Genomic DNA, 27,036 nt, shown 5'->3' on the forward strand with positions numbered 1-27,036 from the left:
CACCGGACCCGAAACGTTAACTGTTTTTTCCTTCACAGATGCTGCCAGACCTGCTGAGCTTTTCCAGCAACTTTGTTTTTGGTCCTGACTTACACCACCTGCAGTTCTTTCAGTTTTTGTGAAGTTATTGAAAAATCTAGCCCCTGCTGCAAAGTATGTGCTACCTAAATCAAAGTATGAAATTTACTGTAAATACAAGTAGCAGAAAGTACATAGTGAACAATGGATGTAACACTTCCAACCATTCCACGCAATTTAAAAGAGGTGCTATGACCTCCTGTAAGTGGCAGCCAGTCTGCTTTAGAATCATAATGTACTGTGTGAAAGGAGGGCCAGCAGTGGCCCATTTTGCTGGTGCTATGTTTAAAAGGACTACCAAAATTATTAGTAACCTCCCCTCCTTGCTGGTGACGCAACACTTAGCAGTTGAAAGAATGGCATCCTGTTTGGCTGTTGGAGACACCAGTATGATGCTCTCAAATAAGTTAGAAAGGACTTCTGTAGAAACTGTTGTAGCTATGTTGCTGCACATCACATCTTATTTAACCTCTCAATAGGTACCCTGTTTGGACAGGAATGGAGGTAGGTACTAAAGGAGTTTAAGCGCAAGAAGATGGGATCAACAGTTTTTGTTTATCTTGTTAAAATGTGCAAAATCTGCAAGTTTGCTGAACTGATTTTCATCTGTGTCCTTCAGCTGGAACCTGCCCTAGAGGATTGGACTGCACTATAAAGCGACGTGAACATTGCACGCCTGGATTTGATCACTGTGGGCCATGTCTGTCTGATTTTGTTGAAGATGAGAAAGGAAATTGTGTAGAGAAGCACAGTAAGTGGTGAAAACATGTGAATTATTTGTTTGAGTTCTTTGTATTTACCCGTGGACTTCATGAGCAAAAGGTGCTGAATTTGATGCCTACAGAAAGGATGTTTACATTTTGTTTGACTTTTATTGTATATGTGCTGCTTTATACTGCAAGTTGCTTGGGTCGTGTCACTCCTCACAGATTGAATCTTTTAGAATAGGAAGTCAGCCTGCCTTATACATTCCAGTTTCTGTGATCTCACCTCCACATAAACATGATTAATGCTGATGCCTTTTAAATTGCTGCTGATTTGCCACGCCACCACTTCACTTCAGGACAAGTGTCAATAACAATAAATATCAACAATAAATATCAACATTAATCCACATGTTATGAATTAATTCAAAATTTTGATGTTTATTGCTATATAATCCCCTGACACCATCATCCAATGTGATGTACTTTATGTTACTATGCTACACAACAACTAGATTATTTAAGGTAAAAAGAAATATGTTTTCTATTTTCTGTTTGAGGTCTTTCAGTTAGTAGTTTGAGAGTTTGTAATCAGTTTGAGAGATGAGGTGAGGAAGAGGCATCGAAGTGAAGAGCTGACAAATTCTCTGGTCAGAAATAGTAAGAACTGCCGATGCTGGAGAATCTGATATAACAAGGTGTGGAGCTGGAGGAACACAGCAGGCCAGGCAGCATCAGAGGAGCAGGAAAGTTTCGGGTCGGGACCCTTCTTCAGAAATGGGGAGGGGGAAGGGAGCTTAGAAATAAATAGAGAGAGGAGGGTGGGGCTGGGAAAGGTAGGTGGGATGGTGATAGGTGAGTGCAGGTAGGGAGTGGTGGGGATTGTTCAGTTAGGTAGAAAAGAAGTTGGATAGGTTGTGTCAGGTCAAGGAAGTAGGGATGAGAGGGAGGGTTGGTCATGGGATGAGGCCAGAGGTGGGGACATTTTGAAACTGGTAAAATCCACGTTTAGGCTGTTGGGCCGTAGGCACACGAGACATAATATGAGGTGCTGCTCCTCCAGTTTCCGGGTGGTGTCAGTGTGAATCTGGAGGAGGTCCAGGATGGACATGTCACCCAGGAAGTGGAAGGGGGAGTTAAAATGGTTGGTGACTGGAAGGTGTTGTCGTTTGTCACGGACAGAGTGCAGATGCTGTACAAAAGCGGTCTCTAAGCTTCTGCTTGGTTTCACCAATGTAGAGGAAGTCACATCTGGAGCAACGGATGCAGTAGACCACATTGACGGATGTGCAGGTGAATCCCTATCTGGTGTGGAAGGTTTGTTTTGTGGTCATATTTTTTCTAGTCATATTTTTAACAGCAGTTTTTAAATTATCCTGCAACTTAGATTACAGCAATGTCCGTACTCTGCAGTCAACTGTGCAGTCAAAATCTGGAGTTACACAGGAATTAACCTTTGCCTCAACTCGATTGAATACTTGGAGGAGTAGCAATGCTACAAGGAAACTTGGGAGGTTTGGGTTTAAAGACTTGTCACCCTTTTGAGCTGCTTCCGAAATATGACAACTAACCACGAATGGTCCGGATGGGTTTTCAAACCCCTTAGCATCATATGTGATACATTCAGCAATCAAACTACGCAGCTAATCTGTAACTTTGGCTCTCATTTTATTGTTCTAAACTATTTACAAAAATGATAGTCCGGTAAAAACCGGTTGGTCCATCAAACCTTTCCCTCACGATATCTGGAATGTCATGATCCAACACTTTGCTGCTCCCCTTCAGCAGTTACCTCTACTCCGAGGTAAAACAGAAACACCAGTGAGGAGAAGAAACAAATACAAATAGGTTGTGGTTGCCAATTATCACTTTCACATGGTACAGCTATGGCTACCTGCACAGTTCCACTACATGTTGAACTAATTGGATTAGGATGGAGTTTTAATTAAATTATTGACTCTTCGATAGTGCTATGAGTTTGGGGCAGCATGGGTCAGCAGTTAGCACTGCTGCTTCACAGTCCCAGGGACCTGGGTTCGATTCCATCCTCGGGCGACTGTGTGGAGTTTGCACGTTCTCCCTGTGCCTGCGTGGGTTTCCACCGGGTGCTTCGGTCTTCTCCCACAGTCCAAAGATGTGCAAGTTAGGTGGATTGGCCTGCTAAATTGCCCATAGAGCTCAGGGATGTTTAGGTTAGGTGTGTTAGCATGGGAAGTACAGGGTTACAGGGATTGGATAAGGGGATGGGTCTGGGTGGGATGCTCTTCAGAGAGTTGGTGTGGACTTATTGGGCTGAATAGGATTCATCAAGCTGACAAGCAATCAGTCATGGTGTTAGACTCTATATACAAGTAACGTACAGCTGCAGTTGACTGGCGATGCAGCTGTGATTAAAACTACAGATGAAAATAAGTGATGTGTGTACACCTACTTCTCTAATGGTTTAGTGAATAGTTGTTTTAAGGGAGCTGACCCCAGACTAGCACTCTATATATTGCTTAGCATAATATGAATTTAAATATTTAAAGGAAAATATTTGGCACCGGTGTAAATGTTTTCCTAAATGATATTTCAGAAGAAAATACAGATAGAATGTTGTTGTATTCTGAGTTGCATCTGTTTACATTGTCCAATTTAAGGTTAAAATGTGGGTGTCAAATCTGAATTGTGGCTGCCAGTAAGATATGGTGACTCATGTGCTGCTAAACTGTACTGCAGTAACACATTACATGTCAGCCTTGTATCAATCACCTGTTGGCCCCATGAGTGGTAAAACCTAATCTTGCTTCAGTGAGGTATGCATGTTTACTGTTTGATTTGTCTAGATCTTTCAGCAGTAAACTTGCTGCAATGGTCAAAACAGCAGAAGCCCTAGAGGCATATAGAATGTGCAAGTGCGAACTTAAAAGGGAGATTAGAAGTGTTAAAAGGGGATGTGAAAGGATACTGGCAGATAAAATGAAAGAAAATTCCAAGTTGTTTTACATTTACATTAAGGATAAAATATTAATGAGGGAAAGAGTAGGGCCTATTAAGGACTACTGTGGTAATATAAGTGTGGTGCCAGAAAATGTATCTAAAGTTCGAAATGAATACAATATGGAAATTGCTGGAGAAACTCCGTGGATCTGGCAGCATCTGTGGAGAGAAAGCAGTGTTAACGTTTCTGGTCCTTGATCCTTGACCCTTTTTCTGGGGTGGTTCCAAAGAAGGGTCACTGGACCCAAAACATTAGCAGTGCTTTCTCTTCACAGTTGCTGCCAGATCTCCTGAGTTTCTCCAGTAATTTTTATTTCTGTTTTGGATTTCCAGCAGCAACATTTCTCCTTTTTGTTCTAAGTTAATACTTTAGATCAGTGTTCACTTGTGAGAGGGTCAATATTGATGTAGACATCAGTGGGAAGGTCTGTGGTACAATTAAATAACTTTATATAGACAGGTTGACTGGTCTGGCATAATTAAATGTAGATAAATCTCCTAAGGCTTGGTAAAACGTATCCCATGTTGAGTGAGACAGGGGAGGAAATGGGATGCTTGCAAAATGTTCAATTCCTTTCAGACCACTGGAGAAATGCTGGAGGACTAGGACAGCCAATGTGTGACTGATATTCAAGAAGGGAGTAAGGGATAAACCAGGAAACTACAGGTTGGTCAGTCTAACCTGTGTTGGGGAAATTATCAGAAGCAATTCTGAGGGACAGAATTAATCTGCATTTCAAGAGGGAAAGATTGCTCAACAGTCAGCATGGTTTTGTTAAGGAAGTTTCATGTCTGACCAACTTGATTTGAATTTTTTAAGCGGTGACCAGAAGTGATAAAGGGCAATGCTTACGATGTAGCCTACTTGGACTTCAGTAAGGCTTTTAATAAAGTCTTGCATGAGAAACTGATAGCAAAGAGCTTATGGGATCCACAGAAATTTGGCAAATCGAATCCAGAATTCGCTGAGTGGCAGGAAGCAGAGGGTGATGATTGAGGGGTGTTTTTCTGACTGGAAGTCTGTTCATTTGGATCTTATAGGCATCATTTGGGCCCTTGCTGTTTGTGGTGTATATAGAAGGTTTAGACTTTGATGTAGGAGGGCTGATCAGTATCTTTGCAGATCATACAAAAATTGTTGGGGTGTGTCTAGTGAAGAGGATAGCCTTAGACTGTGAGAGGATATAGACCGGCTAGTCAGATGAGCTGATCGGTGGCAAATGGATTTTAATCTGAATAACTGTGAGGTGTTGCACCTGGGGTAGGGAAAACAAGGCAAGGGAATAAATGGTGAGTGGTAGAACCCTGGGAAGCATCAAGGATCGGGGGACTCTGGTGTGTGTATATATACACCGGAATCTTAAGGTATCAGTATAGGTGGATAAAGTAGAAAAGTAGGCATTTGGTATACTGGCCTCTATTAGTTGACTGTATAACGTTTAAGAGCAGGCAGGGTATGCTAAGACTGTATAAAATATTGGTTACCCCATAGCTGGAATATTGTGTGCAGTTCTGGAATCCGCATTATAGGATGGATGTAAATGCACTGGAGAGGGTGCAGGTTTTCCAGGATGTTGCGTAGGCTGGTTTCAGTAATGAAGAGAAATTGGGCAGACAGGGAGTTATTATCATTGGAAGAGGAGATTGAGATGTATAACTTTTGAGGCTCATATTCAGGGTAGAATGGAAGAAACTTTTCCACTTGTTAAAGGGATCAGTGATTGGGGGGCATAGGTTTAAGGTAAGATGTAGAAGATTTAGAGGCATTGTGGTAACACATTTTCACTGAGAGGGTGGTGGGAATCCGGGACTGACTACCTTTGAGGGTGGTCACGGCAGAAACCCACGTAACATTTAAGAAGTGATCAGATGTGCATTTGTGATGCCAAGGCACACAAGGCTATGGGCCAAGTGCTGGAAAATAGGATTAAAATAGTTAGGTGGTTGTTTTTTGACTGGCATGAAAGTGATCTGTCAAAGGGTTTTTTCTGTGCTGTAGATCTATATGACTATGATGTTTCTGGTATACTCCACATTGTGAATGTGAGGGGAATATAGTTACTCAGCCATTTTAGATATTTTCAAATCAACCTGTTCAGAGAAGTTATTTGCACATCTCTGGAGCAGGTGGGACCTGAATCATCCTGGCTCAGAGGTCGGGTCACTACCACCGCACCTTAGAGCCCTTTACCATTTTATACGTCTGCTTGAATTACATTGTCATGACTGATGAATGCGCACGTTCTACCAACATTCAAGTGGATAGCACTAGCTAACTTGGTATTACTTGCTGAGGTGGTTGTCCAGAAAATGAAAACCTTTGAATGCAAGTTAGTTAAAGATTAGCCTTGAAGACTTCCATATGGATTATCTTTGGGAAGAAAATTTGTTGATGCAGTATTATTGAAACAAATTCTCTTTGTAGTTTGTATAGATGACTACTTATGTTATGTTATCAGCAGGATACAGGGGCTGCTTTCAGATCATAAGACTAAGATATAGGAGCAAAATCAGGAGCAGAACTAGCCCATGTGGCCCATCAAGTCTGCTCTGCCATTGAATCACAGCTGTTATGTTTCTCAACCTCGCACTTTCCCACATTGTATTCCATTTGCCATTTCTTTCCCCACTAGCCTAGTCTGTCCGAGTCCTGCAGCCTGACTGCTTCCTCAGCGCTATCTGTCTGTCCACCTGTCATCTGGAAACTTGTCAACAATGCCCTCAGACAACAAGGTGTAGAGCTGGATGAACACAGCAGGCCAAGCAGCATCAGAGGAGCAGGAAAGCTGATGTTTCGGGTCTAGGCCCTTCTTCAGAAATGGGGGAGGGGAAGGGGATTCTGAAATAAATAGGGAGAAATGGGGAGGCAGATAGAAGATGGATAAAGGAGAAGATAGGTGGAGAGGACACAGACAAGTCAAGGAGGCAGGGTTGGAGCCAGTAAAGGTGAGTGTAGGTGGGGAGTTAGGGAGGGGATAGGTCGGTCCAGGGAGGACGGACAGGTCAAGGAGGCGGGATGAGGCTAGTAGGCAGGAGATGGGGCTGGGGCTTGAGGTGGAAGGAGTGGATAGGTGGGAGGACAGGTTAGGGAGGCGGGTATGAGCTGGGCTGGTTTTGGGATGCAGTCGGGGGAGGGGAGATTTTGAAGCTTGTCAAGTCCACATTGATACCATTGGGCTGCAGGGTTCCCAAGCGGAATATGAGATGCTGTTCCTGCAAAATTCGGGTGGCATTATTGTGGCACTGCAGGAGGCCCAGGATGGACATGTTGTCCAAGGAGTGGGAGGGGGAGTTGAAATGGTTCGCGACTGGGTTCGCAGTTGTTTGGTGTGAACCGAGCGTAGGTGTTCCACAAAGCAGTCCCCAAGCCTCCGCTTGGTTTCTCCGACGTAGAGGAGGCCACAACAGGAACAGCGGATACAACATACCACATTAGCAGCCCTCCGTTCCTTTGTCCAGATCGTTAATGTATAATTTGAATAATTGTGGTCCCAATGCTGACCCTTGTGAAACTCCATTCATCACTAGCAACCATCCTGAAAAAGGCCCCTTTACCCTACTCCGTACCTTCTACTGGTCTGCCAATCCTCCATCCACGCCAGTACCTTGCCTGTAACACCATAAGCTCTTATCTTATTTAGCAGCCTCTTGTGCGGCACATTATCAAGGGCCTTCTGGAAATCCAAATGGATCACATCCACTGGCTCTGCTTTGTCTATTGTTGCTCATTGCATCCTGATAGTATTCTCTCAGATTTATCAGGTGTGAGCTCCCCTTGGCAAAGCCATGCTGACTCAGCCCTATTTTACCATGCACTTCCAAGTACTCTGCAGTCTCATCCTTAATAATGGGCTCCTGTAGGATCTTACCAACAACAGAGGTCAAGCTATCTTGCCTATAGTTTCCTGCCTTCCACCTCTCTGCTTTCTTAAATAGAGGTGTTACATTAGCCAAATTCCACTCCTCTGTGACCCTCCCTGACAGTGTTTCCTGAAAGATTGGTGGCAATGCCTCTGTCATCTCCCAGCTATCTCCCTCACAACTCAGGGGTGTAGTGTGGGTGATTTTATCCACCTTCAGACCTTCAGCTTCCCCAGTGCCTTCTCCTTAGCAATGGCCACTACACTCACTCCTGGCCCCTGACTCTTTTGAAGTTCTGGCATGCTGCTGGTGTCTTCCACTATGACGACTGGTGCAAAGTATCCATTCAGATCCTCTGTCATTTCTTTGTTCCCCAATACGACTGCTTCATTGTAATTTTCCAGTATCCACTCTTGCCTCTCTCTTACCTTTTCATATAACTGATAAAACTCTTGCAGTTTTTTATATAGTACTAACTAGCTTACCCTCCTATTTCATCACCTCCATCTCCCTTATTGCTTTTTGGGTATAGTCTGCTGGTTTTTAAAGGTTTCCCAATCCTCTGGCCTCCCACTAATGTTTAACACATATGCTTTTTCTTTTGTTTTTACGCTGTTCCTGACTTCCCTTGTCAGTCTTGTCCTTCTGTAAATGTGATATTTCCTTGTGTCTCCCAAATTACCCCAGAAGCTCCTGCCATTGCTGCTTCACTGTCTTCCTTGCTAGACTCCCCTTCGAATCAACTCTGGCCTGTTCCTCCCTTGTCTTTGTAGTTACCTTTATTCAATTGTGATAATGTTACATCCGATTGCAGCTTCTCCCTTTCAAATTGCAGGGTGAATTCTATCGTTATGGGGGTCACTGCTCCCTAGGGGTTCCTTCATCTTAAGCTCCCTAATCAAGTCTGCCTCATTACACATCACCAAGTCCAGAATTGCCTATTCTCTTGTGGGCTGTACCACAAGCTGCTCCAAAAAACCCATCTCGTAGACATTCCACAAATTCGTTTTCTTAGGATTTGCTACCAACCTGATTTTCCCAGGCCACCTGCATATTGGAATCCACCCATGGTTATTGTAATAGTGTCTTTCTTGCATCCTTTTGCTATCTGGCTATTTTCTGCTCCACACCTTGATTACCACTAGGAGGCCTGTACATTAACTTCCATCAGGGTCTTTTCTCCTTTGTGGTTCCTCAATGCTACCCACACAGGTTTTATGCCATCCGACTCTATATCACTTCTTGCTATTGATTCAATTTAGTTTCTTACTAACAAGGCAACCCAGCCTTGTGTCCATTTGCCTGTCCTTTTACCTGTCCTTTTTAATAGGATATGTAGTTCCCAGCCCTGATCCCCTTGTAGCCATGATTTTGTGATACCCACAACGTCATACCTGCCAATTTCAATCTGCAGTACAAGCTCATTCACCTTGTTTCATAATACTGTGTAGTTTTAAGTACAATCAGACAGGATACCAAGTCCATAAAGAAATATATATTTCACCCCTCAACCCACTCAATCCCTTTTGCCAAACCCAAGTGTGCTTTGTCTCACTGTTGTTTTATTTAATTTGTTGCTTTTTTCGTATTACTCTCTAGTCACTGTCTCTTCCTTTCACTTCTGTCTGTCTTTCACCAATCTCCTCCAATACCCTGTGCCCCAGCTTCTGCCATTCTGCTCCCTCATTATAACCAAATTTTCTGGACTTGAAGGAAAATGCTATGTTTGCACAGCTCCCAAGTAGATGCCAGTATTCAAAATTTTTATATGAACAAAACATCAAAAAATGGAGATGAGTCAGTTTGATAAGTTGACTCTTCAAAGCATGAAAGCTGTATAGATGGGGTTAATGCTCATTACTGAGACAGGGCAACCATGAATCCAGGCAAGCACATTCCTCGTCCAGTGAAAACTTGTCACCTTTAGGAGTAGGAAATTGTCAAAGTTATCCAAAATTGATAAGTCTGTTTCACTTAGAAGCAACTTCTTTTCAGACCAGAGTTTAAAATAATCAGCTTCCCCTGATAGCTTTGTTTTCCTTGTCAGTAACTCGAGCAGTGATGATAGGCCTGATTAACCATCTTCTGTGTAACAAGACCTCAGCATACATATTCTTATGATTTGCGTAATGCATTGAAGGCAGTTGTGGAAAATATGTTCTGATTCCAGCTGTTCAATTGTTTGCCTCAGTTATAGAATGGTTTGTGATGAATGGAAATTGGATTTTCATTATATAATTAGGAAACTAAATAAACTTTGTTAATTTCAATATATGACCATGGCTGCCCCTAGTAACATGGAAATTGCATTGTTAGCATATGACCTAGTCAAGCAGCCTTTTTTGGAGGTGGAAGTTCCAATCCACCTATATCATTTATGCACAATTTTTTATTTAAATCAAGGATTATTTAATGGTCATAAGCAATGAGAGAGCTCAGCTGATTAATATTTTCTGGCTTAATGTTGGGAGTGCAAAAACCATTTGTATCATCATTGCCTACTGTTCAGAGCAGCTAAACCTCATCACTATTCTGCACAATTTACTTATGAAGCTCCCAGCATTTAATAGACTGGTATAATGTTTTCTGAACAATGTCTTCTCTCTGACTTATTTATGCTCCTCAAGTGAACTTTACCCTATGGTCTGAACATTCCTTAGAATTTTTTGTCTTGTTTCCTATAGTCTTGGTATACTAGTGCTAATAGAACAATTAAAATAGCACTTGCTATAGATTTTAAACCAGTGGAAATCCACATAATATTTGTGGTCAGCATAAAAACCTTTATTTATTTATTTAGCCCCCTTCAGTTCCAAAGACAACATATTTGACTCAAAACAAAAGTTGGAAACCAAATTAAACAGAAGCTGCCAGACCTGCTGAGTTTCTCCAGAATTTCAAGTTTTATTTCAGATCTCCAACATCCATAGTACTTTGCTTCTATTGCAAACTGCCAATCTTGTTCCATGAGAAAACCCTGTTTAGCCAGTTTTCAAAGCAGCATTATAACTGCTGCTTGCTTAAGCCCAACTTTATATGTGGCATTTCGTTTGGAGTTGGACTGTGTAGAAAGTCTAAATGGTACAGAGTGAGCCTGTTCTTTGTCAGTAGATGAAATGCTGATGTGTTTTTGTTCAGTTCACCTAACATTTCAGTTCTGAAATGTTTCATTCAAATCTTCATTCTTAGCATAAAGAAAACCTTTTAAACAGTTTGTATTAAAATAATTGTGCCTGTCATTAATACACATTTAACTGATTCCATCATTTCCTCTGCCTGTCTTTTGCCACCTCTGTCCCATGGTATTCCATCCTTTCTGTTCCATCTCATCTCTTCTACCTTCATCCCTTCCAACTTCATCCCCTCATCCTACCATGAGGAGGTGGATGGAGCTACCTTTGCAGCTGGGTGAGTTTGCTGTTGGGTTCCTGCAACAAATCCCCACATTCCTGCTTTCACCACCACCAACTGTTGACAGCTGCCTGTGTGTCATGTGCTCCAGTCCCCTGAGATCCCATGTGTCTATGCAGACACCAGATGCAGTCTACCAACAGATGTGCCCTTGAAAGTGAGCAGTAAAACCACTCTGGACAGACAAATTAGGTGTGCAAATTTCCCCTCCCTAGAAGTGGTGAGACATGGAGAAGTAATGGGTTGAGTTGTCCGTGGAAGGATACGTGACCCCTTCACTCCACTTCACCAGTTAAATACAGGGCAAGATGGTCCATTGGGAACTTTCACAACTTATCAACAATTCAAATACAGACACTTAAGAGCCTTAGCTCTCCATTTCCCCAATGTCTTGCCTGCCAAGAAGTCAGGTAAAGTTTCCCAGCTGGATATTCAGGGTGACCTGTGTGCCACCCCTGCCCTTGCATCTAAGCCTCCTGATCCTCCTCTCACTATGACTCGCATCCAGCGAAAGTCAAAGGAAAAATACCTGCCTTCTCACTGTTAAATCCCTTGAAGAGTAGGCCTCAATTGCCAGTCCTCTTGACCCAGAGGTTACTGTCCCTTGAATGGCTTGCAGTTTCTAGTGAACCAAGATGCCACTTAGAAATCTGCAATTTAAGAAGCTCAGCAGTCATCTTAAGCTGATTGGCACGGTCTGCTGAGCTTTCTCAACAATGGGGGCACTGAGTTAGTCATCACCTAACACTACTTCCACAATTTTTCTAAAAAAGAGAAAAATGTGGCCTGAGTAATTACAGTTGGGTAATGTTTTATTTATTGCCTGCTCTGCAGCCCTCTGACCACTTGTAAGTAAACAGATCAAGCCCAACCATTTTGTGTATGCCTGTGTTTGTATGTATTAAGAAATTCAGTAGCAAGACAACTTAAGCTTCAAAATTATTTTCAGATGAAGCAAAAATCTACAGAAGGTTGTTTATACCATTATGCATTCTCCCTGTCAAACTAATTGCATCAGTGCTTTGTAACTGAATTGGGGAAATAAACTGTTTTTCATTTGGTTAGGCATCAGAATTTGATAGGCAAAACTGTTTCATCATACATAATTGCTGAAAAGCAACAAAGCTGTTAACTCCTTTGATGTAAAAAATGACAGGTTTAGCAGATCTTATTTTGTTAATCTAAAACCGAAAATGGAAAAAATTAAAATGCTGCATCAGATTTCTTGGAAAATATGTACATTTCAAATAAAATGCGTCAAACGCATAAATGATTATAATAAAGTGTCATTACTTTAACATTAGCACCTAATTATGTCAAGAAGACAAACCACTTTGAACTGTTAAGTAATCCAAACTGGCAATTTAGATTCTGTCACTATATTACATGGCTCTATAAAATATTGATTCTGGAGGAAAAAGTTATAATTTCTCAATTTGAAATCTGACCTTATTATGTTTTTGACATAGAATGATAAAAAGCAGTCCAGTGATTCCAAATGTTGAACTTCATTGTTTTGGAGTAATGGGTTCTTTTTACTGATTGAATTGGAAAACACTAAATCTGCTCAGTTATTCTATACTGAACCATTAAACTAGAGAACCTATCAAAGCTGGTCAGTTAAGACCAGATCCCATTGTAATGATTTAATGTTTCATTGATTATTCTAGTTCTCCAGTCCCAAAATAATGACACATTGCATTTTGCAAGTTTGTTTAATAACTACATTACAAAAGCCGCATTTAACACAGAGACAACAAGGTGCAGGGCTGGATGAACACAGCAGGCCAAGCAGCATCATAGGAGCAGAGAGGCTGACGTTTCGGGCCTAGACCCTTCATCAGAAAAGGGGGAGGGGAAGGGGGTTTTGAAATAAATAGGGAGAGAGTGGGAGGCGGATAGAAGAGGAATAGAGGAGAGGATAGGTGGAGAGGAAACAAACAGGTCGAAGAGGCGGGGATGGGGCCAGGAAAGGTGAGTGTAGGTAGGGAGTTAGGAAGGGGATAGGTCAGTCCAGGGAGGACGGACAGGTCAAGGGGGCGGGATGAGGTTGGTCGGTAGGAGATGGAGGTGCGGCTTGAGGTGGGAGGAGGGGATAGGTGGGAGGAAGAACAGGTTAGGGAGGCAGGGACGAGTTGGACTGGTTTTGGGATGCGGTGGGGGGAGGGGAGATTTTGAAACTTGTGAAATCCACATTGATACCATTGGGCTGCAGGGTTCCCAAGCGGAATATGAGTTGCTGTTCCTGCAACCTTCGCATTTAACACAGCTTGATTATCTCATGCTTTGATTTAATAAGTGGCTGAGAACATGAATCCACATATTGGCTATATTTTTTTTTGTTGAAGGGGTTAGCTGCTAGCCGAATGGCTCATTGAATTCCATCTGTCAGTATAGTGTTCACAGGAGTTTTAACTAGGGGGAAAAAGGGCAGGTTTGGGTCAAATTGAGAAAATTAAAGTCTAAAGAATTAATTGCAATACCCAATCTAATCACTAAAAAGATATGTACTCAGCCAGTCCAAGTCTGGCTTTATTTGAGGTGAGGAGTTGGATCAATGAGCAAAGCCCTTCGTGGAGGTAGTTTAACACTTTGAATATGATAATGAAGCTGAGAGTCATAGCCTCCTACAGTACAAAAACAGGCCCTTCAGCCTAACTCGTCCATGCCAACCTGGTTTCTTAAACTGAGCTAGTCCCATTTAGCTGGAAACGTACTCACAAGACTGTTGTGCAGCACTATATCAACTGCATTGCCTTCATCAACACTTTGTTACTTCTTTAAAAAATTCCACCAAGCTACGTGAATACAATTTTCCTAAGAAATCTGTGCTGACTTTTAATTAAGCTCCATTTGTTCAGTGACAATTAATTTTGTCTTGTTACCGTCAGCTTTTTTTTAAAACTTTAACAATAATTGTTAAGGTATCCCAACAGCCACATTGAGCAGAGAGAGTGGTGGATCCAGGAGGAGAGTGACTTTGCACCAATGTGCCAGCCTGTTGCCTGAGCAGTCCCCACAAAGCCTCTAATCCCACTCCTTCTTCCCATAGCTTCTCGCTCGCTCTGACCTGTCCAACCTTGTCCTGCAGTTTTCACTGACCATTTCACTGTTTGACTAGAAGTCAAGACTATCAATGAGGCAAGGAACTAATTGATAACATCGCATACAAAGTACCAAGTTAAAACTCTATTTAGAAGGAAATTCCATCTTCTGGGTTCCCGGCACGTATCCAAAACTTTCACCACCAGCAGATCAAGTTAAAATTTCTGGCCTTGAATATGAGGAACATCCCAGATTTGATTTCCAGTCCTTGCCCTGGCTATCGATCTCTACTGGATTTTATGGGAATCCAGCAATTGGCTTTTTAACCTGCTTGGATAAAACAAAACTGCAGTTGCTGGAGATCTGAAACAAACAGAATTTGTTGGAGAAACTCGACATGTTTTGCAGCATCTGTGGAGAGAAAACTGTTAATGTTTTGAGTTCTGTGACCCTTCTTCAGCAGAATGCAAAACATTAACTGTTTTCTATAATCAGAAGCTGCCAGACCTGCTGAGTTTCTCCAGCAATTCGTGGTTTTGTTTTTTTTTGTTACCTGCTTGAGTTAGCCAGGACTGCTGTTATTGTAATGCCGACCTATCATGACAAAATAACCTGATGACATTCACTTGAGGGTCACGTGAATAGATGCCACGGCTGAGCCAGCTTTCAAAAACTGTGTCTAGTCACAGTCAACCTCCTCAGAAGAGGAAGTGATCACATGGGAACAAGAAGCTAAACATTGAGAAATTGAAGGTTCTGAACTTAAAGCAAGAGTATTTTCTGTAGTTTTTCAACTGTAGGATTATGGTCCAAGTTTGGAACATCAATTTACATGGCAAATATTTAAGCCTTGATATTGGATCCAACATGAACCATTTACTAGTCCCCTGGAGGGAAGAACAGAAAAAGGCAAGAGGAAGTAGCTAGGAAATATCTTTCATAAGGTATATTATAATAAAATATAGAAATAATAAATCTAGAATAAGGCAAATCATGACAAGGCTAATCAATTTGTGGAATTAGTATCTGCAGAGGTTAGTGGAAGCAAAGATCTATAACTAAACAAAATGTTTGAATATTGCAATGCAGAAACTCAGCTCTCTCTGGATCACTGAGTCAAGTTAGGCAAGTCACCTAAGCTCACTCAGTTTGATGTTATTTGATAAAGTGAGATTAAAATTTTGAAATCAGTATTGGAATCAGTAAGAGTTAGCATATCATTTTAGCTCTACATGAACCACCTCCCACCCCACTTTAACCAAGAAATGTACCAGATATTCTTCTGTCCTTCCTTAGTTTGAACTCTGTGACTATAATCTAGCTTCAAAATTGTTTACTCTTGTCTGCCTTTTGAAATGGATTACCAAGCCAACAGGTCAAGTAAAAAACTCTTCAGTACCTTCTCGGGCAACCTTGCCAATGCATCCATATTCTGAACATTAACATTTTAAAAAAAGCTAAAATGACTCTTCAGTTGGCGATTCAGATTCTTAAAGTGCATTTGCATAAACTGCCTGCTTGTAATGAACTCTATAGCAACTGCCACAGTTAAAATTGGTGGGTGAAAGCACATGTCTTACAAGGAGGTGAAGTAATGTGAGTTTAGTTTCTCAACTCTCAATGGCCTGTTTCACAATAGCCTACCTTTATGGTCCCCTGATGTGTGAGTGCACTAGGACACAAAGTGAGATTTCATTTGCTTAAAAAGAGCCTTTCATTGTGCAGTAGGTAATGCACCATGGCATGCCAATGACATGAACTTCTTTATATAGAGCTTACAGGAGACAGATATATCATTCAGCCCAATTATTTCATGGTGTCATTTTAGCTCTACATGAACCGCCTTCCATCCTACTTTATTTGATCGGCACTATTTCTCCCTCATGTACTTGCCATGCTTCTTATAAATGCAACTATTCCAATCACCTCTACTACTTAATATTGCAAATGCGGATACATAAACAAAAGGTGTTGGAAAAGCTCAGCAGGTCTGGCAGCACCTGCGAAGAGAAATCAAAGTTAACATTTCGGTCCGGAGCCCCTTCCTCAGCTATTGATTTGTGTCTAATTGCTAGATTGCAGTCCACAATGAAGAGAAACAAGCTCAGAAAATTAGAGAGCGAGCTAGATAATGCATCAACTGTTCTGTGCAGGCAGTAATGTCCTCTATCTAATTCTCATTCTGATAATGTCTTCAAAGCACCAAATAGTGCTAACAATTTATTCCTACTTGTTAACTAGTTGCTCAAGTGAGGTTCATGAAATTAATAACTAATGGCTGATATTTATCTCTTACTGGTATGAGCTATCTTGTGTCATAAACTTGAAAGGTTCTAGAAATAAGAAGATGCTTCTTCAAGTTAATTAGGAAAGCTAGATTGAAGATAAAGCTTTGTTAGCTTCATTCATTACCCTTCACTTTAATAAAAATCCTAATATAAGGGACTGATCATGGTAGTCTATGACACTACTGCTGACTGAAATGAACCCCCTAATATGATGTGCTCTATTGAGCTATGAAGAAATACCAGAAGGCATTTGATGGTGTTCTATAAGCATTAAAAATCTTGATGTGATTTTGTGGTCTGAGTATATCAACATTGAGTGCTGGGTCAAGACAGCATTTAAAAGTATCAGTTTTTGTCTTAAAGTATCTGTGAAAATGATGCCATATGAGTGCTGCTCATCAGTAGTGGATTGCAGGATCCGTATCTATGTAAACATTACTAACAAAAACAAAAGATTTTTAAAAATTACATTACCTTGTTTTTTCTTTTCATAGAATTCATAGAGCTTTGCAGCATATAAGCAGGCCATGCAGCCCACCATATCCATGCTGACCAACAAGCACCAAGCTACACTGATCCCATTTATCTACACTAGGTCTATAGCCTACTGTGCTCTGGCAATTTAAGTACTCATCTAGAATCATTTTAAATGTTGTGAGAGTACCTGTCTCCATCACCCTTTCAGGCAGCACTTTCCATATTTCTACCACCCTCTGAGTGAAAATAAATTTTCTTAGATTGCATCTAAACCACTTACTCCTCAACTTAAATTTATGCCATCTGGTTTTAGACACGTCTGCCATTGGGAAAAGATTCTCACGTCTACTCTGTCTATGCCTGTCTTAATTTTGTATACCTCAATCAGATCTCTCTTCCTCCTCTGTTCCAGGGAAAATAAACCCAGCCTAGCTAGTCTCTCCTCATAACTGACTGAGACTTTTTATCCCAGTCAACATCCTGGTGAACCACCTCTGCACCCTCTCCAGTACAATCATGTCCTTCCAATAGTGTGGCAACCAGAAATACACACGGTATTCTATCTGTGGATCTAGCCAATATTTTATAAAGTTGCAACTTACTTGCTTCTGTTGATAAAAATCAAGTTTAAATAAACTCCATTCAGGCATTAGAACCAAAAGCACAATGCATGTTTCTGGTAGCATGCATAAGTTGTAGTTAAGCCGTCAAAGATTGCATCTGTACAATGGGCTGAATTTCGAGGATTTGTTGGCTTGGTGCAACTTACAGTTGAAGCATTCATTCGTTGATCGAATATGCAAATTGTTGTTTTCAGTAAATTATCCCATTTGGCACAATGGTTAGCCAAATGTATAATTTTGTTTACGAATTGCATGATATGCAGATTGGAAAGCCTGTTTGAAGTTTTGTATTTCTATTTAAAAATGCTTTTGAAATGGATCCTTTTCCAAAGGATACCCATTATTGAAAGAAACTTTCCAGTTTTGAAGGCGTTTACTTTGCGTATTTAACCAGATTTTTCATAAAAGACGCGTTAGGAGATCAAAGATTCTAAACTAAAGCAAAATTTGAGACTTATCTAAATATGACATCAGCTGACCGACATTAGCTGTTTAGTACTCCATATAGTATTCCGAGGGCTCTTTTGCCACTGTTAGTGTCCCTATCTTAGAACCAGAAAGTCTGGGTTCAAGACCTACTTGTTGGATGTTGACTAATATGTCTCCATGTAATATTCTGAAAAAATGTTGCCTCCAGAGATCAAATTAATTTTGGTCTGGATAACCAAAACATGGCTACAGTTTCAACTGTAACGGTGGTAAAGTAAAAGAAGATACAGCTAATGCTCTAGGATGTATTTCTTATGATCAGATATGGATCTCGATCTCAACCAACAAAACAGCTGAACTGTCCTACAACTTTTCTGTTCAGTTCGTCATGTGAAGTTCCTGACTAGTCTTTAACACAATATTTGCATCTTATGGAACTAGAAATTTTATTTAGACCTTTCTTGCTGCTGTCCATAATCCACTTTTTAATTAAGTTTCAATTCCCTTTGTGAAGCAAATTAATGAAATCCTTACCTTGATCCCCATATCCAATTACTTCGCAGTTTCCTACAGCTTTTTATTAGTAGCCTTTTTTGTTTTAGATGTCTTAATCAGTCTGTTCAGAGATGTTATTATGCGCACAAAATTGAAAGAACTGCAGATGCTGGAAATCAGAAATGAAAAACAGAAATTGCTGGAAAAGCTCAGTGAGTCTAGCAGCATCTGTGAAGAGAAATCAGAGTTAACATTTTGGGTTTAGTGATCCTTTAGAGTGGGAGCAGGTGGGACATGAATCCAGGCCTTCTAGCTCAGAGGTGGGGACACTACCACTGCACCACCTTTTTTGTTTTATTGCTGAAATTGTACCCTTGCTTTCCCACCCCGCCCACTCCCAACAGTTTTTTTTATTTGGAGGTTATTTTGTGCTTCATGGATCATCTGACAGTATAACCTTAAGCATTGCAAACTAGGTAAAGTTTTAAAACACGTTGCAATTAGTTTGAAATCTGCAGTTGCTGAAAATGGCAAAGACATGCTGTTCTGATGCCGTATTTATTTCTTAAGGAGGTAGTGATGCCAATAAATCATCAGTCCATAAAATTTAAACTGAAAACACCAAGTTAAAAATGTAACAAAAAGACAGAGTTGACAGGACTGAAAATATTGGTGGGTTATAATTGCTTCAAAGACTTTATTTTATAAATGAGAGATTGCTGTATATTTTCTTTTCTAGTTCTAACTTAATCTCCCCCAGGGTTCAGCCTCTTATTCAAAGCTAAAGTTTCACACAGTAGTCTTATTACTTTTGCCCTTTGCTGTTATTACATTATCCAGTCTTTTATCTCTGGCATCTACACATGCCCATTTACAACGGACGACTCATATTTAATATGATGTAGGAAGAACTCGTCAGACATGGGTTTTTTTAATGAAGGGCTTTCTTTCTCCACCTCTCCCCTCACCTGACATGTCAGGGTTTTTTTTTAATTTTAACCTAGTTTTCTAGGTGAACCTGTTCAGAGATGTAATTACACACCTCTAGAGCAGGTCGGATTTGAACCTGGGCCTTTTGGTCTGGGACAGGGATGCTACCACTGCACCACAAGAGGGCCCCGTCAGACATGGAGTTATGCTCTTGATCTCCCCCTTTGGTTATGCTAAAGTAACTCGCAGGAAGGCTTGGGATATTGAAATTCTAATTATTGCTCACAGCGTCTCCTCTTGCTTAAACCAAATGTCTTCAAACTTGATAGTGTAGGAAGCTTTCTCCAAAAACTGATGCACTTCTGGGGACAGCTATCTTAACTTCCAAAATACACTAGTTTACAAAAGGGAAAAAAGTGGTGATCCATTGCAGACAAAATCCCTTAATTTATACACGATAACAGAATCAGTATGGATTTGTTAAAGGAAAATAATGTCCAACCAACTAGAGCTTATTCAAGAGGTAAAAGAGGGTTGTTCAAGGTAATGCTGTTGATGTGGTGTACGTGGACTTCCAAAAGTGCATGATGCAGTGCCCCACAGTAGACTTGAGAAAAGTTATGGCTCATGGAATGAAATACACTGTAACAATGTTGGTACAACATTTTCTAAGTGATAAGAGACTCACCATAATGGTTAATAAGGACTTTTCAAGCTGAAGGAAGATTTGTAGTGGGATTCCTGGGGATTAGTATTGAGATCCTTGCTCGATCTACATCTGTGCATGGGACAATTTCAGAGTTTGCGAATGATAGAAAATGTCAGACCATTGTAAAATGTGAGGAGAACAGTGTACAACTTCAGAAGGATACTGACAAGTTGGAGGAGTATGACGGGTGGCAGATAAAGTTCAATGCAGAGAAATGAGAGGTAGAAAGAACATGGAAGAGAGAACATAAAGGGCACTGTGAAAAGGTGTGCAGGGGCAGAGATATGGGTGTATATGTTTGCAAGTCATTAAAAGTGGCAGAATAGGTGGAGCAGTTAACAAAGTATATGGTATTCTACACTTTATTAATAGAGGCGTAGAGTACAAGAGCATGGAGTTTATGATGAGCTGTTGTGTACTGTTTTGGGGCCACATTTTGGGTCGGTTATGCACATGTTGGAGAGAATGCCGAAGAGGTGTACGAGAATGTTTCCAGTAAACATCAGGTGTGGACTAGAGATGCTGGGACTGTTTTTGTTGGAGAGGTTGAAGAGATCTGACAGAGGTTGAGGAGATCTGGACAGAGTACGTAGAGAAAATCTGTTCCTGTGTGTAAGAAAATTGAGAACCAGAGTGTACAGATTGTGTTTTACAAAAGCAAATATGATTTGAGGGGAAAAAAGACTTTTTCTGACAGCAAGCAGTTAGTCAGGAAATATGGTAGCAATGGGTTCAATTGAGATATACAAGAGGGCATTTAAATAGACACAACGTGCAGGGTTACAAGGAAAATGTCAGGGGGGTCTACTGTTCCAAAGCAACTTGAACATTTCAGGTCTTATAGTTGCAGCCTTTTGAAGAATCATCATATTCAATATGTTTGATATTTCTCACAACTTTCTGATAATCACCAAATGCCCAGGAGATAATTTCACTGCAGAGCAAAATCATACCAGTCTTTGCAACAGTTTCACAAGCAGCTTTGGCATCAGGATAACAGCGTAGGGCTGGAGGAACACAGCAGGCCAGGCAGCATTAGAGAACTAGGAAAGTTGACGTTTCAGGTCGGGCCGACCTGAAACATCAACTTTCCTACTCCCCTGATGCTGCCTGGCCTGCTGTGTTCCTCCAGATGCATACTGTTATCTCTGACTCCAGCATCGGCAGTTCTTACTATATCTCTTTGACATCAGGATCTCGTTTGAGATGGACATCTAAAACAACAACACTAATATGATGGCTGATTTTATCTGGATGACCTTCACCCATAGGTGAACTGGAAAGTCCTCACGTCCAGTGAGGAGCAGTGCAGGCCTTTGATTTGACCTTTCATGTCGAGTCGAGATGGCCAAAAAGTTACGATATTTAGAATCACTTTCCGCACTACAATAGTGTTGTGATTAGTCAACCGAGGTCGAAAAAATGTTTAAATTATCCCATAGCTAGCAGATGCCAGTCTGAAAACCTGAGCTTGCGTTAATATTTAAGGTTACTTCCAAGTATTGCTGTAGTGCTTCTAATTTTTCTACAAATTACATTGGTTATTTTATTTTAATCTATTATTGTCCATTTCCTGACAACTATTGGTCACCACGTGTCATTGTTACTCCCTGGCAGGTCACATTTTGAACCAAGTTCTGATTATCTTTTAATATTTTCATACTTTTAATTATGCAAAGCTTCTGTTCAAATTTTTTGTCATGAAGATCCTTACGCAAATAAAAACATCCAAATTGTACTTAGTTTACACTTTTTCTTTCTCAATTAATGCCTTGAGGAATAACTCCTGGTTAGAGTCACATTGCAGATGATTAGATTTATCCAACTCTCAAATTTAATCAGCCGGCTTTAATTTAAGCAATTCCAGACACAGTGCAAGTTTGCTAGTTGCCATTGCAGTTTCTTCATAATTGCAATTCTGATTCCAGTAAAAGTTTGGTGGATGAAGAAAGTTACAGAAGGTTAATGAGTATGATCTTATAGTTATCACAGAGACATGGTTACAAGGAGATCAAAGTTGGAAACCAAATATTTAGAGGAATCGGGTTTTTCAGAAGGAAAGGTAGGAAAGAAAGGGTAGTGAGTAGCATTGTTGGTAGGAGATGGAATAAGTACAATAGCAAGAAATAAGCTTGAATCAAAAGATATAGAACCCATAGGGGTGGAGGTAGGAAATAAAAAGGGGACAAAGATGCTGGTTTCCCCCAACCCACAAGCAGTTATATGGTGGGACAAAATAAATTAGGAGGTAATGGGGGCATATGACAAAGGCAGTATGTTGATCATGGGTAACTTTAATCTTCATGTAGATTGGGATAGTCAGATTGGCAGAGGAGAAAATGAGCAAGAATTCATAGTTTGTCTTTGGGACAGCTCCCTAGAACAGTTTGTTATGGATTCAACCAGAGATATGGTCATTTTGAATCTGCTGGTATATAACGATGCGCATTTAACAGGCGATGTCAGAATGAAAGATCTTCTAGGAAACATTGTTCATAACATGGTAGAATGTAACATTCAGTTTGAGAGGGCAGAACTTGGGTCAGAAACAACTGTGCTAACCTTAAATAAGGGTGACTACAAAGGAATGAGGGCTGAACGGGCTGGGCAAGGAATTCATCAACAGGATAGTTGAAGAACAATGGCAGATGTTAAAGAAAGTAGTTAAGGCTCATGGCAAAGATACATTCATGTCAGGAGGAAGGATTCTATGAAGGGGATAAGCCAACCATGGTTAACCAGGGAAGTTAAGGATAACCTCAAATTGTAAGAAAAACATAGTGCGGCAAAAATTAGGGCTAAGGCAGAGAATTTGGAATTTTTCTTTTGAAAAACCAAGAAAAGATGACCAAAAGAAAGGAAGAAAATAAACTTTGAGGGGAAACTTGCAAGTAACATTATGATGGACAGCGAAAGCTTTTTTACATATATGAAGAGAGAAGTCAAAGTGAACATGGGCCTCTTCAAGGCTGGAGAAATAATATTGGTGAGCCAGGAAATGACAGAGGATTTTAATAAATACTTGCATCAGTCTTCACAGTAGAAGACCCTAATAACATTCCAAAATTACTATATATTCAAGCTTCAAAAGGAGGAGAGGAAATAAATACAATAACTCATTAGAGAAGAAATGCCGTGGAAACTAATGGACTAAAGATCAATAGGCATCCTGGATCTGATGGGATGAACCCTTAAAGGAAGTAGCTACAGAGAGTGGATGTGCTGACAGTAATCTTCCAGAAATATTTAGATTCAGGAAAACTCCGAGAGGATTGGAAAATTGCCAATGTAACACCTTTATTTAGAAAGGGAAGGAGATAAAAAGAAAAGCAGGTGACTACAGTTACCAGTTAGTTTATCATGTGTGATTCAGAAAATGTTAGAATCCATTTTAAAGGCTGTAACTGAAGAACATGTAGAAATGGATAGAATGATCAAGCAGAATCAGCATGGCTTCATGAAGGGAAATTATGCCTGACAATTCTAGTAGAATTCTTTGAGGAGGTGATAATCAAGATAGAAAAGGGGAGGCAGTGGAATGTAATACATTTGGATTTTCAGGTGCTTAAAGGAGCCACACATTAGACTAAATAAGATGAAAGCCCATGGTGTTGGAGGTAGTACATTAAGGTGAATAGAGGATTGACTAATTAAATAGAAGACAGCGGTTTAGGATAAGATGGCGTTTTCAGGATGTGGCACCCTGTAACTAGTGTACTTCCACAGGGATCATTGCTGGGGACACAATTATTTGCAGACTTGGATGAGGAAAGTGAATGTACTTTAAACAAGTTTGTGGATGACACAAAAATAAGTGGTGAGTTTATTATAAAGAGTCTGCAGAGGAGATATTGACAGGTTAAGTGAGTGGGCAAACACTTGGCAGATGGAATATAATTTTGGAAAGTGTAAAGTTATGCACTTTGGCAGGAAGAATAGGGTTGAATATTATTTAAATGGAGAAAGACTGCAGAAAGCTACAAAATAGAGATTTGGGAATCATCATCCATGAAACACAAAAGGCTAGTATCCATTCTGAAGAAGGGTCTAGGCCCGAAACGTCAGCCTTCCTGCTCCTCTGGTGCTGCTTGGCCCGCTGTCTTCATCCAGCTCTACACCTTGTTATCTAGGCTAGTATCCAAGTTCAGTTGGTAATAGGGAAGGCAAATAGAATGTTGGCCTTTTTATATATCATTCCCTTTGAAATAGAATATTAAATGGTGGTTTTGAAAGAAGTATGCACATTTGAAAGAATGAATGATTCATTCATTGTCACATATATCTAGGGAGATACAGCGAAAATTGTTCTTTTGTCACAATCTGACGCCATTTAAGGTATAAAAGAATAAAAGGAAAGTACTTATAAAAGAAAGTACTTAAATAGAGCTCAACTTTATCGGCCGGGGTCCCAAACGTGGCTCTAGAACATCTGCAAGGTCCTCGCTCCGGGCCTGCTGCAGCCAGGAGCCCCTGCTTCGGTCACTGACACCGCTGCTGTCGACAACCCGCCACTGCCAAAAGACTCTGTGCTCTGGAGCTACTGCAGCCAGGAGTCCTGACTCCGCCATTGCTGCAGCCAACACCCTGCTGCCATTCCAGGAGTCCACACATCTGGCCTGAATCAGGAGTCACTGCCAATGCTGCTCTGGCCTCCCCACAACATCAGAAAGAGGAAGAAAAAGAAAAGACAAAAAGAAGAGAGGGAAAAGGAATGCAGCTGGCCTGGAGCGGACTGGCTCAGCCTGAACACTATGTACCATGGTGGTGCTGCCAACTTGGTAATGTGGATGTGTGAAAAAGCAGTTGATCCTCGTTGCTCTGCACTCTTGAATAAGTTAGCCAGAAAGGACCTAAAGAGAGAGCTAAGAAGAGCCAGGAGGGGACATGAGAAGTCTTTAGCAGGTAGGATCAAGGAAAACCCTAAAGCTTTCTATAGGTATGTCAGGAATAAAAGAATGACTACAGTAAGATTGGGGCCGGTCAAGGACAGTAGTGGGAAGTTGTGCGTGGAGTCCGAAGAGATAGGAGAGGTGCTAAATGAATATTTTTCGTCAGTATTCACACAGGAAAAAGACAATGTAGTCGAGGAGATTACTGAGATACAGTCTATTAGACTAGACGGGATTGAGGTTCATAAGGAGGAGGTGTTAGCAATTCTGGAAGGTGTGAAAATAGATAAGTCCCCTGGGCCGGATGGGATTTATCCTAGGATTCTCTGGGAAGCTAGAGAGGAGATTGCAGAGCCTTTGGCTTTGATCTTTATGTCGTCATTGTTTCAGGAATAGTGCCAGAAGACTGGAGACTAGCAAACGTTGTCCCCTTGTTCAAGAAGGGGAGTAGAGACAACCCTGGTAATTATAGACCAGTGAGCCTTACTTCGGTTTTGGGTAAAGTGTTGGAAAGGATTATAAGAGATAGGATTTATAATCATCTAGAAAGGAATAATTTGATTAGGGATAGTCAACACGGTTTTGTGAAGGGTAGGTCGTGCCTCACAAACCTTATTGAGTTCTTTGAGAAGGTGACCAAACAGGTGGATGAGGGTAAAGCGGTTGATGTGGTGTATATGGATTTCAGTAAAGCGTTTGATAAGGTTCCCCATGGTAGGCTATTGCAGAAAATACAGAGGCATGGGATTGAGGGTGATTTAGCGGTTTGGATCAGAAATTGGCTAGCTGTAAGAAGACAGGGTGGTGGTTGATGGGAAATGTTCATCCTGGAGTTCAGTTACTAGTGGTGTACCTCAAGGATCTGTTTTGGGGCCACTGCTGTTTGTCATTTTTATAAATGACCTGGATGAGGACGTAGAAGGATGGGTTAGTAAATTTGTGGATGACACCAAAGTTGGTGGAGTTGTGGATAGTGCAGAAGGATGTTGCAGGTTACAGAGGGACATAGATAAGCTGCAGAGCTGGGCTGAGAGGTGGCAAATGGAGTTTAATGCAGAAAAGTGTGAGGTGATTCACTTTGGAAGGAGTAACAGGAATACAGAGTACTGAGCTAATGGTAAGATTCTTGGTAGTGTGGATGAGCAGAGAGATCTCGGTGTCCATGTGCATAGATCACTGAAAGTTGCCACCCAGGTTGATAGCATTGTTAAGAAGGCGTACAGTATGTTAGGTTTTATTGGTAGAGGGATTGAGTTTCGGAGCCATGAGGTCATGTTGCAGCTGTACAAAACTCTGGTGCGGCCGCACTTGGAGTATTGTGTACAGTTCTGGTCACCGCATTATAGGAAGGATGTGGAAGCATTGGAAAGGGTGCAGAGGAGATTTACCAGGATGTTGCCTGATATGGAGGGAAGGTCTTATGAGGAAAGGCTGAGGGACTTGAGGCTGTTTTCGTTAGAGAGAAGAAGGTTAAGAGGTGACTTGATAGAGACATATAAGATGATCAGAGGATTAGATAGGGTGGACAGTGGGAGCCTTTTTCCTCGGATGGTGATGGCTAGCACGAGGGGACATAGCTTTAAATTGAGGGGTGATAGATATAGGACAGATGTCAGAGGTAGGTTCTTTACTCAGAGAGTAGTAAGGGCGTGGAATGCCCTGCCTGCAAAAATAGTAGACTCGCCCACTTTAAGGGCATTTAAATGGTCATTGGATAAACATATGGATGATAATGGAATAGTTTAGGTTAGATGGGCTTCAGATTGGTTTCACAGGTCGGCACAACATCGAGGGCCGAAGGGCCTGTACTGCGCTCTTATGTTCTATGTTCTATGTTGAAGTGGATACTGTGAATACATTTGAATACTGTGAACTGCTTTTGGTCCCTTATCTGAGGATATACTGGCATTGGAGGAAATTCAGCCAAGGTTCTTAAGGTTGATTCTAGATATTGAGGGACTGTCTTATGAGGACAGTTTGAGTAGTTTGGCTTTGGAATTTAGCAGATTGAGAGGTGACCTTCTTGAAACGTGCAAGATCCTTAAGAGACTTGACAAACATGGAAAGGTTGTTTCCCTGATAGGAGAATCTAGGATTAGGGGGCAGAATCTCAAAATA

The 27,036-nt window shown here is 41.0% G+C and overlaps 1 protein-coding gene across 1 annotated transcript in view; it reads left to right on the forward strand.

Moving 5' to 3' along the window:
- Positions 1-27,036, forward strand: part of LOC109914643 (neural proliferation differentiation and control protein 1) — a 149,915-nt gene that overhangs the window by 65,775 nt on the left and 57,104 nt on the right. The window contains exon 2 of the mRNA XM_048613713.1: positions 698-829. Coding sequence (XP_048469670.1) covers positions 698-829 — 132 coding nt within the window. The remainder of the gene's footprint in view (positions 1-697; positions 830-27,036) is intronic.

This window comes from Rhincodon typus, chromosome 28 (genome assembly GCF_021869965.1).
Source record: "Rhincodon typus isolate 14 chromosome 28, sRhiTyp1.1, whole genome shotgun sequence".
In the NCBI taxonomy this organism is placed as follows: Eukaryota; Metazoa; Chordata; class Chondrichthyes; order Orectolobiformes; family Rhincodontidae; genus Rhincodon; species Rhincodon typus.